Raw genomic sequence first — 16,802 nt, 5'->3', positions numbered from 1 at the left:
CTTTTGATGCTTTAAGTATATTTTGAAGCCAATACTTTTGCACTTTTACTCAAGCATTGAATATTGAATATATGAATACCTGACTTTTACTGGTAACAGAGTATTTCTACATTGTGGTATTGATACCTTTACTTTACTTAACTGTACCTTTTTTCTTCTACCCCGGATTTGAACCCGGTTTCCTGTGCAAGTGCTGACATTTTTACCATTGAGCTAATAGAGCCTGCCTGCTTGCTCAGGGGATAAATTGAAACTTGACCATCAGGTCAAAATTCATGTCAGATCCTGTGTCTAGGTGAGACACCATCTAAATGTCTCAATAGAAGAGCAGGGAGACAAAATACAACCACCCTGATTATATAAGTTATATTGTATTAACATACTCTACCATACAGATTGTATAAGTTATATTGTATTAACATACTCTACCATACAGATTGTATAAGTTATATTGTATTAACATACTCTACCATACAGATTGTATAAGTTATATTGTATTAACATACTCTACCATACAGATTGTATAAGTTATATTGTATTAACATACTCTACCATACAGATTGTATAAGTTATATTGTATTAACATACTCTACCATACAGATTGTATAAGTTATATTGTATTAACATACTCTACCATACAGATTGTATAAGTTATATTGTATTAACATACTCTACCATACAGATTGTATAAGTTATATTGTATTAACATACTCTACCATACAGATTGTATAAGTTATATTGTATTAACATACTCTACCATACAGATTGTATAAGTTATATTGTATTAACATACTCTACCATACAGGTTGTATAAGTTATATTGTATTAACATACTCTAGCATTATGGGACAACATTACATTTTATTCATTAAAACAAAGTTACATAGTGCCCTGCTTTAATCTTCTGGCGTCTGGGGGCATTTTGTGTTATAATGTAATTTGGTGGTAATGGGTGGTAATGGGTGGTGGGATGGCTTGACTTGGAAGTATTAAGTCAAAAACTGTGAGAACATCGCTGACCCCAACCAACCCCTTCCCCCCCTCCTGCCCGTTCGTTGGTTCCAGCCTCTCTATAACCAGAGCCTCTGTGTCGCTCCCAGCTGCTCCAGGGCTAATGTGGGCTCAGGCTCATCCCATAATCAGAGACCCAAGGTTGGGTGTTAAGAGCGGAGCGGCCCCCTGCCTGCCCCGCACCACCAGCCCCATACCACCATCCTCCCCCCCCACACCCCCCCCCCCTCCCTCTGAGAGGATTGAGAGGGGGCCGAAGCCAGGACTTATACATACTTTTACATATTGTGGGGCAGAAAACCTCTTATAGGACATATTTTAACGTTTAGATTTTTCGTAAAACTAACGCCCTGCTTGATCATATTACAGCGTCACAGAAAAGTATAAGAAAGTAGCAGATCTACAAGCGCTGCACGTTTGAGCTTGTAGATCTGCTACTGTTGCTATAATTTGAATCGTGAAAAGTAACAGTTTTGGACATGTGAGGTTTCCCCCCCGACAGAGACGATTTACTACATACTACACATACATGCATTCATGAATGTGAGCACACATGCGCACATGCGAGCACGAGCGCGCACACACACACACACACACACACACACACACACACACACACACACACACACGTTTGCATTACTACACTACACTTGTGAGGACGTCAACATTAGTTAGCACAGTGATTTTGTGAACGTCATTTTTGTTTTAAATTGCCATTTTCTAACCGTTATGAGCCTAAAGACAATGCGTTCGCAGTGTGTGAGCTATTGTGTGCTATTTTTTGGTGGCACGACACTGGCACGCAACGATATACATATACATCACACAAATAAACCTAAAACCTCCATTTCTCGAATTCTATTATACTTGTGGATGTTTGGCCCTCAGAAGTAGAGACACAGACACACACACACACACACACACACACACACACACACACACAGAAAAGCATGCCCAGACTCTCCCATGTGCGCACGCACGCACGTACACACACACACACACACACACACACACACACACACATACATACGGTCGCCACAATCTTACCAGCTGAATCTCTTCTCCGTCAATCACTTCAACAATGGCATAGGTCTTACTCATCATCTCCTTCATCCTCCTTCAGCTCCTCATTCAACACAACGCCGCTAGACTTCCACTTACTCCTCTCTCTCTCTCTCTCATACAAACACATGCACTCTCTCTCTCTCTCTCTCACCACCTCTCTCGCCCTAACAGACTGACCTCGGCAGAGAGACTCCTGTCTCTCTTCTAGTTGCAGCTCAAACCACCAAACAACAGTGAACTTTCCCCTAACTGGACTTTCAGCCTGTTTTTTTCCTCCTAACACGAATTATCCTCACCCCCCCCCCCCCCCCCCTCACTCCCTCTGCCCCCATCCCCCAGCCTCCTCCTTCCTAACTCTCTCTCTCTCTGGATGCCTTGTAAACAAGTTGAACTCTAACTAACTGCCAGAGGTTTAATTGTTAATTTTCTCCCCTCCTTGCCCCCCCCCCCCCTCCCCCCTCCCCCCTCCTTCACACAGCCTGGTGGAGAACGACGGAATGTTTCTATGAGTACGTCTGTTTAAATCAATTATACAGTTAGACAATTAAACCCCTATTTGTCTCTGTGTGTGCTCTGTGTGTGTGTGTGTGTGCTCTCTGTGTGTGTGTGTGTGTGTGTGTGTGTGTGTGTGTGTGTGTGTGTGTGTGTGTGTGTGTGTGTGTGTGTGTGTGTGTGTGTGTGTGTGTGTGTGTGTGTGTGTGTGTGTGTGTGTGTGTGTGTGTGCGTGTGTGTGTGTGTGTGTGTGTCTGTGTGTTTGCAATAAAGTTCCCCCTGAAACAACAACCAAAAGCTCTTCCACCCTTAAGAGGGACGCACTGACAGACAGACAGATAAACGGACAGCCAGACAGACAGCCAGACAGACAGCCAGACAGCCAGACAGACAGACAGACAGACAGACAGACAGACAGACAGACAGACAGACAGACAGACAGACAGACAGACAGGCAGGCAGGCAGGCAGGCAGGCAGGCAGGCAGACAGACAGACAGACAGACAGACAGACAGACAGACAGAGATAGAGAGACAGACAGACAGACAGACAGATAGATGCCTAATTTATACTTCAACGTACGGCAGTGTCACACACCGAAAATAGCAGACATCGCGTCACATCCGTGACCGGCTAGAGACAGACAGACAGACAGACAGACAACACAACCCAGTGTGCTAAAGGAGAGGACCGCTAGATGTCAGGACATCGGAAAAAAGCTTTAATTTACCAAAATAAATCTAAGAAAAGAAGGAAGGAAGAAATCTAAGAAAGAAAGAAAGACCAGTGGCTAATTCATGCTTCATCAAACGACCACAATGTAGGTGAAACACAGCGACACTTTTTCAGTGTAAAACGCAGCATGTTTTATCAAACTAAGTCAAATAAATGAGCCTTTAGGGCAGTGATGCTCAAACTCAGGCCCCGGGGCCACTTAGGGTCCAGCCCGTATCAATCAATCAAATAAAATTAGGTTCACATAATAAAAAAAAAAAAAAATCTTATCTTTGATTACAGTAAATTATATTTACATTAGCGTTAAATTACATTTAACAAGATTACTATTACATTCATAATTTCACTCAGCAGAACCGCAAGTCACCAGACTCACCTGACTGACCCCACATTACAAGCATCTGTGTCATTTTACATGTCTTTGGCTATTAACAAATAGCAGATCTACAAGCTCATAGCGCGGCAACGAGTCACGCTATGAGCTTGTAAGATCTGCAATCTTTGGAAAAATGTTTGCAAATCTTTATGTTGTTTTACAGTGAACATTTTTAACTCCAATCTGTGCTTCTGGGGGGTCCCTGGAACAACATATTTTGAGATGGGGGTTCACGCCCAAATACATATCATTTAGGGGGTCCTTGACATGGAAAAGTTGGAGCACCACTGATATTATAGCAACATACTGTTAGGATTTAGAAAACATTTTTAGATATGCATTTGGCCGCGGACCCCCATCTCAAAGTATTTTGTTCCAGGGACCCCCCAGAAGCAAAGATTTGAGTTACAAATTCTCTTTAAAAATATATATATTCAAAGATTTGCAAAAACTTTCACTCCACTATGTTATTTTTCAAAAAATAAAAAAATACCATTTTGAATAGCCAAAGAAATCTAAAGAGACAGATGCGTTCCCGGATTGAATGGGTTATAAGCCCCAATAGCCCTCCTAGAACGAAGCATAACTCAGGCTATAGAGAGGTAGAGTTGGGTCTCTTACCGTGTTGGGCATCTGGACAGAGTCCACGTACGCCTGGATGTCATCATAGCTGGACTGCATGCTGATGATGTCATCGATGACCTCATCCATCTAAGAGTTGACAGCAAAAAAAAGGCGGGAGAATTAGAAGCAAGACTTAGAATTAGAACAACTGGTTTCATGTAGAACTGCGAGCATGTGGATGGAAAGACTCAAGTGTCACTATAGTCTCATATTTTGTGTTAAGTGCTAGAACATTCATCGGCCACTGTTATGCAGTTGATTATTGGTTGAGATTCATAGTAGAGACTGCTATCAAAATACTACTGTTGGTCTAATAAAGCTTTAAATGGTTTTAGGGCCAAAATACATTCTTGTAGGATATCATGAACCATCCAGATCTCTCAGGTCATCTGGGAAAGGCCTGCTTTCTGTTCTCCCAGAAAACTGCAGGTTCTGTTGCCACTCTTATTTCTTTTAAAACACAACTAAAGACCTTTCTGTTTTGCTGCTGCTTTTGATTAAGATACTTTATTTGTATTTCTCTTCTGCACTGTTACTGTATCTGTTAATTATTTTTGCTTCTTTTGTTTTATGCATCCTAATGTCATTGTATAATTGTGTAAAGCACATTGAATCACCTTGTCGTTGAAATGTGCTATACATATACAACTGCCTTGCCCATTGTATGCAATAGTGATTTTATTTAAGGGGACCCCCCCCCCACACACACATGTATAACCATATAACTATACAGATTGGCTTAAAATAACTTTTTTTTTGTTGAAATAGTTTGTGGATTGCTTTTATATCAGTATATATATATAGTGAGTGCCAGTTACAGGGAGAGAGGCAGGAATATGAGGCACACAAAATATCAGATTGGTCAAAGTCTGGCTGCAGGTTCAAAGGGCCTCATAATTATTGTCTTGTCCCTCAGTCACTTGTTAAGCTGTAATGACGGCTGCCAAGGCCATAATGGAGCGTTTAAACGGCAATGATAATCACAGTCAGTTAGCGCCAGTTAGTCAATACATGCCTATAAGCTTTTAAGGAAAGATCAACACAATTTTACACACACAGACACACGTGCACGTACGCACAAATTGAACGCACGCATGCACACATACAGTATATGGTCTCTGTCGGGTGTAAACCTCATATGTCCAAAACTGTTACTTTTCAGGATTCAAATTCGAAAATAAAAAAAGTAGCAGATCTACAAGCTCAAAACGCGTCGCTTTGCGCCAAGTTTCGAGCTTGTAGATCTGCTACTTTTGACGCTTTTATGTGACGCTGTATTATGATCAAGCAGGGCGTTAATTTATGAAGAAAACACGAGAAGAAGAATATGGAGATAAGAGGTTCTGCGTGTACATACTGTACAGTAACACACACTTGCATGTAGAACATGGACAAAAGCAGACCGACACAAACAGATGAACATACTTTGTCTCTCTCATCCGTGTTCTGCATGCCGATCAAGGTTATTAAAGTAGTAGTATAGAACACTAATGAAATAACAAAAAATGTAATAACATTTTTGTTAACTGAACTAAATAAAAACTACAATAAAAAAACAAAAGCAATAACTAACTGAAACTGTATTGTTTACAAAACTAACTAAAACAAATGAAATTATAGACAAAATACCCTTAGTTTTCGTTTGTGGATGGTTGGTTGGTGGATCTGTAACTGAATACATTTTTAAATGCTAAGTTTTTATTACACAATACTTACCTTTTCAATCCAGCATCTGACAAATAACCCAAAGTATAAAACGGGCTAAAACTATTGGCATTTTCCAAAATAAAAACTAGCAAATACGCTTTAAAATATTATTTAAAAAAATATTCAAAACAAACTAAAACTAAACTAAAATGAAAAATCCCAAACTATTATAACCTTGATGCCGATACACACTCACGCATGCACGCAACATGTGGGCGCACACAGACACGCGTGTACACACACACACACACACACACACACACACCTCAAGGAGTAATGAAGTCATTATGGCTTCATAAAATCAGGAGAGAGAATGTAACTCATATTTTTTATTTCTATATAGATGTGTAATCATGTCATAATTGCATGGTTTTTGCAATTATGCAATTTGCTCAGTGCAACACGTGTCAATCACTGCTATGAAACATTTTATTATTTTATCATCTTATTCGAATGAAATTAAGGTTTGATCTTTTATTATTTTATGTGGGCCATGTGGTGCACAGTAACAAATTACATTCACTTGAGTACTAATACTTAGGTACTTTTTTTGAGTATCTTCTGTACTTTACAAGTGATACTTGCATTTTTACACTGCTACATTTCGAAGGCAGATTTTGTACTTTTGAAAAATTGCATTAGGATTTAACCACTTATTTAATACATTAAGACCGGGAAAGCATCTGCTATTTTTTTTTTTAAATGATGAAAATTTGTGGATGGAAATATATTGACAATATATTTTTTAAAGCAAACATTTTTAAATCGAAGCTTCTGGGGATTCTACAAAGGTTGCTATAATCAGTGGTTCTCAAACTTTTTCATGTCAAGGGTCCCCAAAGATGATATGTATTTGTCCGTGGACTGCTTTAAAAAAATATAATATTCAAAGATTTGAAAAACTTTTGCAAAAGATTTCATGATTTTTCTAAAATAGCAGATGCTATTTTTGTACAGCCCAAAGTATAACTATATGGTTAAAGTGGTTACAATGATTGTGATGCTGATTTAGTTTAACTCATTTAGCTGTGGACCACCTGGTACCCCCTAAAGGACCCCTGGGGGTCCCCGGACCCCACTTTGAGAACCAATGGTGTAGACGCTCGAAAAAGCCGGATGCACCACGGTGGATTTGAACCCACAACCGCTGGTGGTGGGCAGACACTTTACCAATGCGCCACCTGCGCGCACGTGTCTGTGCGTGTGCGTGTGTGTGTGTCTCTACCTCGTTCTCATGGCTGGATGATCCGATGTTGAGCATGGCCATGGGACTGTTGGGGGCGCTGTTCCCAGACATGAGCTGCTCCGTGCGCATGCGTGGGGAGTGCAGGGGGGGCGGGGGGGCGGAGGCCGAGCCCCCCGGGGGGGCCAGGGAGGAGGAGGAGGGGGGGAGGAGGGGAGGGCTGCACCACCCCTGCTACCGCATTGACCGTCTACCAGAGAGAGAGAGAGAGAGAGAGAGAGAGAGAGAGAGAGAGAGAGAGAGAGAGAGAGACACAGAGAGAGAGAGAGAGAGAGAGAGAGAGAGAGAGAGAGAGAGAGAGAGAGAGAGAGAGAGAGAGAGAGAGAGAGAGACACACACAGAGAGAGAGAGACAGAGAGAGAGAGAGAGATACAGAGACAGAGAGAGAGAGAGAGAGAGAGAGAGAGAGAGAGAGAGAGAGAGAGAGAGACACACACACACAGAGATTTTTAAGATGATATAACATTAATATTAAAGCAGCACTATATAACTTTCCTCTTCTACTCCGGATTTGAACCCGGTTTCCTGTGCAAGTGCTGAACTTTTTTTTTTTTTTTTTACCACTGAGCTAATAGAGCCTGTCTGCTTGCTCAGGGGATAAATGGAATCTTGACCTTCAGGTCAAAATTTGTGTCAAACTAGAAACAGGATCCTGTCAAAGGTCAAAGGTCATGTCTCTCTCACGTCTAGACACACCATCTAAATGTCTCAATAGAAGAGCAGGGACTCTCTTCAAGTGGTTTTGCCCTTTAAAGTGCAAGACCACTTTGGTAGAGGTTTGGGTTGTGTAGTTACCTTGCCATGATGTAACTCCAAAGGTGGGCAAGAAATCAAAAAATATTTCTCCATTGATTAGAAATTGATTTAGCTAATTTTATTAAGAAGAAAACCCAGCCTGGATCCGCGGATCCGGATCTTCAAATAGTAAAATCAGCAGGAAGTTAACATTTTTATTTAAAAAACAAACAGTAGTGGGTTTGGTGATGTTCTATATGGTCTGAATCAGCTTTGTTTGTGTTCGTTTACGTGCTAAAAGAGTGACTTTGAGAGCTGTTTCAGCGTACAGTCAATGAGGAGCATATTTTGAATTATCAATTTCTAATCAATGGAGAAATTATCTTGTATTTCTTGTCCACCTTTGGAGTTACATCATGTCAAGGTAACTACACAACCCAAACCTCTACCAAAGTGGTCTTGCCCTTTAAAGAAAAGCAGCAGTAAGTGCTAATGATATTTATAAGATATCAGCATATGCGGCATATACGCTTAGTTTTGTTTCCGAGAAAATCTCACAACGGACAGCTGGCGTTTGAATGGGACGAGCCACACATGTGAAACCGCGCACCGTCCCACACTTTAAGTGTCTGCATTTTGAGAACACACGCAGCAGTAGCAACATTTATACCATGGATATGCGGCAGACAGACAGTTAGATAGACAGACAGACAGATACCTGTTTGGTGGCGTGGGTGGTAGACAGGTATTCCTTCACCTGTTGTCTCTGAGACTGTCGGATGTGGTAGTCTGTAGGGTTCTCCAGGTGGGTCTGTACCTGCACACACACATACACACAGGTTTGTATTAATACACTTGTGAGGACCTCAACATTTTAGGAAAGCGTTGAAAATAACAGCTGAACAATAGCCGTAAAATAGCAGATCTACAAGCTCACAACGTGTCGTATTGTGAGAGGAGGGAAAACTCTAACCCTAAACCTTAAGACTAACCTCTAAATGCTAAGAGGTTAGTCCCCGAAGACCTATAGTTCGTATAGTTTCAATGTACAGATTTTTTTAATATACATATTATACTGTTTTAGACTGGTTCTTGGTTTACCTATGATCCTAGATTACTATCTCTATGCATTTGATGTATTACCTTGTCTTTACCTTGATCACTGTAAATCACTCTGGATTAAGAGCGTCTGATAAATTCCTAAATTGCAAATTGTAAGTGGATCTGACACTCTAGGGGCGGCAGTGGCTCACGGGTAGAGTGGCCGGGTAGAGTGAACTGGAAAACCGCAAGGTTCCCAGTTCGATCCCGGGCTGGGGCGTTCCCTCAGAGTTAGTGTCGAAGTGTCCTTGAGCAAGACACTGAACCCCTAATTGTTCCCGATGAGCAGGTTGGTGCCTTGCATGGTTTCCTCCGCCATCGGTGTATGAATGGGTGTGTGAATGTGTGTGTGAATGTGTGTGTGAATGGTTGAATGTAATGCACAATCTATGTAAAGCGCTTTGGATAAAAGCGCTATATAAATGCACCATTTACCATTTTACACTTGGAGGAGTATTAATTTCCCATTCAAGATTCCTCCTTCTTTAAACACCACCAAACCCCTGCCCTGCTTTATAACAAACAATCAACCCGATTAACCACAAACGTTTCAGCAAATACAGATTCATTTCCCTCTTATTACTGTAAGGAAAAGAATCAGTCAACACGTTTAAAGTGTTCTAGGAACGTCTAATAGGAAAACCAAAACATGATCGGGGCGACAAAGTCTTTGTCGGGGTTGCAGAGAACACAGAAAGGTCAGGATGTAAATAGATGGATAGTGAAAAGTACAGAACCTGTTCATTAGCGCCTGTGTGTGTGTGTGTGTGTGTGTGTGTGTGTGTGTGTGTGTGTGTGTGGTGTGTGTGTGTGTGTGTGTGTGTGTGTGTGTGTGTGTGTGTGTGTGTGTGTGTGTATATGATCTGTGTATGTTTCTACATTTAATGACAGAGAAACCAAGTCGTGACAGCTGACATAAACAAACTTGATTGGCTGTCAGCTTCATAACGTGTCAACGTCTTCATAAGCCAATAAGAGAAAAAAAAAACACATTAGCGACAGACAGACGAGTTATAGCAACTATACGCCCAACGCAGTAAAACCCTTCAGTGTTCATTTAACTCCTCACTGTCAGGCAGAAACCAACTATCTCTGCTTTTCTACTTTTACATTTGTTGTAATACATCAGTGCTATTGAACACCCTTTACGTCTGGACCGTTTACCCACCTCAAACTGTCGGTCCAACCTCCTAACTCCAACTTTTTCCTGTCTGACTTCTAATCAATGATGGACAAAACAACTATCTCCACATTAATGGTCAAAAACCTCCTAACTCCACATGAGCTGTACTTGGGTAAAGTGATGATAATATAATGTATTTGGGTAAAGTGATGATAATATAATGTATTTGGGTAAAGTGATGATAATATAAGGACACATTCAAGTATCTGACGATGTATAAAGTCACCATACCAACTTTGAAGAGGCAGTGTTGTGTTGTTCTAAAAAACATGTTTTATTTTTTTTCATTTCCTGAAAAATCTCCTATCTTGGACATAGTTGGTTTCTGACCGACAGCAGAGATATGGAACCAACGGGTCCATTATTACATGCTTATTATAAGCAACTTATAAGCTTGTTTTTTCTGTAAAGTCGCTTGTAAATATTGGTAGTTGTAGGTTGTGTTTTTTTTGGGGGGGCTTGTTTCTAAAGTGTAGTTTCTTATGTGGGCTTGTTTCCTAATGTTGTTTATAAACCTGTGGTTCATAAACATTTTCATGGCAAGGACCCCCAAATTAGTAAGTATTTGGCTACGGACCCCCATCTGTAAATAATATTTGGGCCAGGGACCCCCCATAAAAGACGTGTGTAGTTAAAATGTTTCACAAATATTCAAAATATGTCATCAAATTCTCAAGATTTAGGAAAAAAATGCAGATCTACAAGCTCACAACGCCATTGCGATTGCGACGCGTTGTGAGCTTGTAGATCAGCGATTTTCAAGTAGCCAAAGTATAGATGTATATGTATAAAAGTGCTATATTAAGTCATTTTGCTGGGGACCCCATGTGTTTATGATCATGTGGCCTACAATAGTCGCTTCTTTTTGGGCTTGTTTTCGTAGCAGTGGCCGCTTTGTTTTCTCTTGCAAAATCTGGCAACACTGTCCGTCAGCACAGATGGAGTGAAAAGCATCTCTGAAGAACAACTACAGCGTGACAACCAGCGCCAAAAGCGGATCGACTGTGTGACCGTGCGTGTGTACGTGTGTGTGTGTGTGTGTGTGTGTGTGTGTGTGTGTGTGTGTGTGTGTGTGTGCGCGTGTGCGTGCATTTGTGTGTGTGTGTGGGCTGACAGTCAGTCAGTGAGTCAGTCAGTCAACAGCCACACAATCTCTAACAAGGTGAAAGGAAAGGAAAGCCACACAATTTCATGCTGCAACTCTTCATAAAGGCAAACACACACGACCCCCACATGACCCAGCAGCTAATTCCAACACACTCTGCTAGTCTGGGATGTCTCAGGGTAGAAGACCGGGTTTAAGCAAATATCGATGGGATATCCATTGGTATTTAAGATAGTCAAAGAGACAGTGCCCTCACTACCCTAACACCAGTATTGTGTTCTACCGTGTTACGCCATACTGTATACATAGTGGGACCTGCAGAAAATGTTCGTAGCCAAGTGAAGCCATCTAAAAAAGTCAGAGCAAGCGTATCTGATACGTACGCAGGAGGAGGAGGGGCTGGGGGGCAGCAAGAATGTAAACTTCAGCTCAAATAGCCTTATTCATGTGATACTGTGGCGTCGGAGGTGAAGGCTTGTGTCTTGAGGTGATAATGGCTGCTGGCCATTGGAGTTTTGAATGGCGACCATACACGCGATGCGACGCGTTGTGAGCTTGTAGATCTGCTATTTTCAAATAGCTACAGTATAAAATAAGACTAAAGTGGTTAATGTATGTTTTATAATGTAATAATTTATATCTGCAAAGTAACTAGTAACTAAAGTTTTCAAATAATTGTAGTGGAGTAAAAGTACAATATTTGCCTCTGAGATGTAGTGGAGTAAACTTACTAGAACACACCACTGCCTCATACCTGTCTGACTACTTCTCTCCACAGTGACTGGACTCCCCACAGCCACAACACTAGAGGGAGCAACCATGATCTGGTATTATTACCCAAATATAGAACAAACATGGGGAAGTTATGATTCTACTGCTCTGCCTCCATCATGTGTAATGACACCATCCATTAATTAAAGGATGTGTATCACTGGTTTCTTTCAAAATTGTCCCTGAAAAAAAAACATCTATCTGTAGACCACAAGGGGAGGTAAATGTAAAATTCCCATCAAAAGGAAAGGGGGTGTCCATTCACTGCAGACGTTCTTCCTTTGTTCTCTTTCGTACATAATAGTGTGTTGTATTTGTCATTTGTCATGACATGTTTTACCGTGTTGATTTTTTTAATGCTATGTTGATGAATTGAATACACAGGACCACAAGGGGTTGAACTCGTTCTCCTGCTATGCAACAAAAATGTGGAATGCCCTACCAGAAGTAGTGAAGGAATGTAAAACCCTACTCACTTTCAAAAACTGCCCTAATAAAATACCTTCAGGAGGCTGCAATTCCTAACTGGCCCTTGTAAAAGTCATAACCTAACATGTATGTGTGGGTGTTCATTAATATGTACTGTCCCTCCCAAATAAACGTATAAACAAACAAGTCCCCAGGACTTGTTTGTGTTGTCCTTTTAGCCTAAAAGAGGATGTGGTAAAGGTGTGTGTACCGCAGGAAGTATCAGAACCAGCCCCCCCCCCCCCCCTCTTCTCCAAATGGAGATAGCATAGCAATGAGTAAGAGGGAGGACTTGTTCCTTTAAAGTGTGTGATAGCACACAACACTCTCTGGGATGAACACACTCTCTGGGATTGCACCCCCCCCCCCCCCCCCCAAAAAAAAAAGAGACACATAAGCGTCAGCCGTCAGAGATAAGAAGACACAGAGACACTGAGGTATGTGTTGGAATCAGGACAAAAATGTCACTTTGACTTTATCTGTCCTGTATCTGTAGTCTGAGACACTATCTCTCTACCTGTCTGTCTGCCTGTCTGTCTGCTGGCTGTCATGTCTGTCACCAGGAAATTACAGGTTGTTGTTTTACTTTCCTACAATTGTATCCCCCAAAAAAATCTAAACATTTTCAGAAAGAAAATACATATATATATACCTTTAAGTTTCATCTCTCTCTTTGTCCTTGGCACAGAAAAGTTTGAGAACTACTGATAATTTTAGAAGGTAGTTTCTCAGGTCTTAATGGGTTAAATGAACAATCAGGACTGTGTGTGTGTGTGTGTGTGTGTGTGTGTGTGTGTGTGTGTGTGTGTGTGTGTGTGTGTGTGTGTGCGCAGTGTGTGTGTGTGTGTGTGTGTGTGTGTGTGTGTGTGTGTGTGTGTGTGTGTGGTGTGTGTGTGTGTGTGTGTGTGTGTGTGTGTGTGTGTGTGTGTGTGTGTGTGTGTGTGTCTGTGTGTGTCGGGGCGTGACTGAAATTCAAAAAGTCCCTTTTAACCCAAATCCTTCCTAAGCCGTCTTAGCAAGTCACTGTGTGTAACCTTTATGATTTAAAGTTTGAAATAAACTATTTCATTCATTCATTCATGATTATGAATGGATAATTTGACTTAATACCTCAATATCGATAGTGTGATGATAATATCATGTTGTGACCATAATATGAATTTGTAATTTATTTGCATTATGTTTTCTTATTTTATCAAATGATGTGCAAGTTGTAGTTGTAGGCTTTTTCAAAAAATAGAAATTGAATTTTTTTTTGGACGTTTTTGAAAGTATAAAATAGTAAGGACACTTATGCCAAAGCACGATATTACCATATCGTTGTTGTTGGGTAGAAAACCTTGTATCTCCATATTTCGACAATTTTTTTTAAAACGTACCTTGAGGCACCTCCACAGGGGACCTGCATGCTCTGGAAGTGCTGTGGGTGTTGATGGCGGTGGTGGGCCGCGGGGGCGGCCATGCGCTGCTGCATGTACCTGCAGCGCCGCATTCTGCTGCTGCTGCTGCTGCTGCTGCCGCTCACGCTGCTCCCTCCTGTTGCAGCTGGTCTCGCATCAGCTGCATGGGGGGAGACACACACACACACACGCGCGCACACAACACACACACACAATAAACAAACACATTCAGTATACAAAGTCACACACAGCACGCAAAAATGCAACATGATTTGTTTCGCCATTTTAACCACTTAACCCCATTGAGACCTGAAGCCGATTCTACATGTCTCCTAAATCTCAACAGTTTTCTGAAAAAACGTATGTTTCTATATCAGTGGTGCTCAATCTTTTTCATGTCAAGGACCCCCAAAATTATATGTATTCGGCCGCGGGACCCCCATCAAAATATTTTGTTCCAGGGACCCCCAGAAGCAAAGACTTGAGTTAAAAAATGTTCGCTTGAAAAATATATAAATTCAAAGATTTGCACACATTTTCACGATTTTTCAAAAATAGCAGATATACAAGCTCGTAGCGCGGCACTCGGTGCCGCGCTATGAGCTTGTATATCTGCTATTTTTGAATAGCCCAAAGTGTAAAATAATGCTTTTTAGCTCAAATCTAAAAATGACAGTTCCAGGTCCTTAATGGGTTAAACACATTGACTGCCAAGATCGCATATATGCGTTCTTTCAAATCCATCACTTAATTGCCTAGATCGCATATATGCGTTCTTTAATTTTTGGGGGGAAATTCCACAAGGGGCGACCTAACACAGCTTTGGAATGATCGATCGTCTCTCTCAGAGAAGAAAAATGTGAATCTGACATCATTCCAAAAAAACGTCACTTCCGCCCGCCCCAATGATGGGATTTTCAGAAAAACGGCTGTATCTCAGTTTCTTTTTTTTCCATTGAAAACCACCCGTTTTCAGCGGACCAAAGCTCCAAAATGGCGGATCGCGGTTGGAAACTTGTCGTTCCCATGGATACACAGATCCTTCCGTCTACTCACAGGAAACTTTTTTCGTGGTGTTTTTTTTTACACAATGTCGGTTTCCACGGCGTTTCAAATATCATCGGATTGAGGTAATTATACGGCAGGCACGGGGATAGAAAACTATGTTTAATATCTTGGCAATCAATTTGTTAATATCGTCTCTGTCGAGTGGAAACCTCATATATTCAAAACTGTTACTTTTCAGGATTCAAATTCAAAAGCATCAAAAGTAGCAGATCTACAAGCTCAAAACGTGCCGCTTCGCGCCTCGTTTCAAGCTTGTAGATCTGCTACTTTTGCTGCTTTTGTGTGACGCTGTAGTATGATCAAGTAGGGCGTTAATTTATGAAAAAACACAAAAAGTTTAGAAATCTGGAGATAAGAGGTTTCTGCCCGACAACAACGACATGCCCTATGTACTTAATTATTCATAATACTTAGATGACAGGAGTCCTCCAGGGCTCTATACTAGGTCTGCTCTTTTTTCCCTCCACAGTCCACAAACCATATTCTCCTCGCCGTAAAAACAGTCAATCATCAAGCTCACAACACATGAGCACAACATGCCATCACCATTGTGTGGTAATGCTTACGTGCTTAATCACTTATTCTATTATTAGAAACAGTTAATCAATAGAAATAAAGGTTAAGTAAATAATAATGGATAGTTGCAGGCCTAGTTGGAACCACTAGGGGGAAGACTCCGTAACAATATGAAAAATAAACATGGCTGAGTGGGGGACCCCCTCTTTCTTCAGTATTTCACCCAGGTGGGCGTGGTTACTGTATATGCCCAAACCTAGCCTTAACCCTAACCTCACAAACACTAAACCTAACCCTAAACCTAACCCTAACCTCACAAACACTATGCCTACCCTAACCTTAACCCTAACCTCACAAACACTATGCCTAACCCTAACCTCACAAACACTATGCCTAATCCTAACCTTAACCCTAACCTCACAAACACTAAACCTAACCCTAACCTTAACCCTAACCTCACAAACACTATGCCTATCCTAGCCCTAACCTCACAAACACTAAACCTAACCCTAACCTTAACCTCACAAACACTAAACCTAACCCTAAACCTAACCTCACAAACACTAAACTAACCCTAAAGCTAAACCTAACCCTAACCTCACAAACACTAAACCTAACCGCTAACCTTAACCCTAACCTCACAAACACTATGCCTAAACCTAACCCTAACCTTAACCTCACAGAAACTAAACCTCAAAACCACGCCCAACAGCCAAAACACCGGGAAAAGAGGGAGTGCGGTGCACGCGCACGTGCTTTACTTTACCTGCAAGCGCAGGCCGATGCGCGAGGCCATGGCTGGGGGGCGAGGGGGAGGGGGGGGCGAGCCGACGTCAACCCACCGCAGTCCAGCCCGAAGGGAGGAGAGAGAACTGTGGGGGTGAGAGAGAGAGAGAGAGAGAGAGAGAGAGAGAGAGAGAGAGAGAGAGAGGAGAGTGAGAGAGAGAAGAGAGAGAGAGAGAGAGAGAGAGAGAAAGAGAAAGAGAAAGAGAGAGAGAGAGGGAGAGAGAAAGAGAGAGAGAGAGAGAGAGAGAGAGAGAGAGAGAGAGGAGATTTTATTTGGTGATATCACATAAAAAGAGCACAATAGCACTTTTCTGACATATACAGTCATATTATTTCCATTGCGTTCCTCTTACAAAAAAAACACTTAAAAACATAACAAACAAAAACACAACATTACACCAGAAAGATATATCATCT

General features: G+C 41.4%; 1 protein-coding gene across 1 annotated transcript in view; it reads right to left on the bottom strand.

The window, feature by feature from the left end:
* LOC308082882 (transcription factor EB-like) overlaps window positions 1-16,410 on the bottom strand; it is a 34,003-nt gene extending 17,593 nt beyond the window's left edge. Inside the window, 9 exon segments of the mRNA XM_080424954.1 lie at window positions 4,300-4,389; window positions 7,235-7,399; window positions 7,401-7,442; window positions 8,706-8,804; window positions 13,995-14,003; window positions 14,006-14,092; window positions 14,094-14,147; window positions 14,149-14,175; window positions 16,366-16,410. Coding sequence (XP_080281080.1) covers window positions 4,300-4,389; window positions 7,235-7,399; window positions 7,401-7,442; window positions 8,706-8,804; window positions 13,995-14,003; window positions 14,006-14,092; window positions 14,094-14,147; window positions 14,149-14,175; window positions 16,366-16,395 — 603 coding nt within the window. The 5' untranslated portion in view covers window positions 16,396-16,410.
* Window positions 16,411-16,802: the final 392 nt, after the last annotated feature.

The sequence above is a fragment of the Gymnoscopelus braueri genome (assembly GCF_963280865.1).
Source record: "Gymnoscopelus braueri genome assembly, chromosome: 3".
NCBI lineage: Eukaryota > Metazoa > Chordata > Actinopteri > Myctophiformes > Myctophidae > Gymnoscopelus > Gymnoscopelus braueri.
This window is presented reverse-complemented; position numbering and strand designations above follow the sequence as displayed.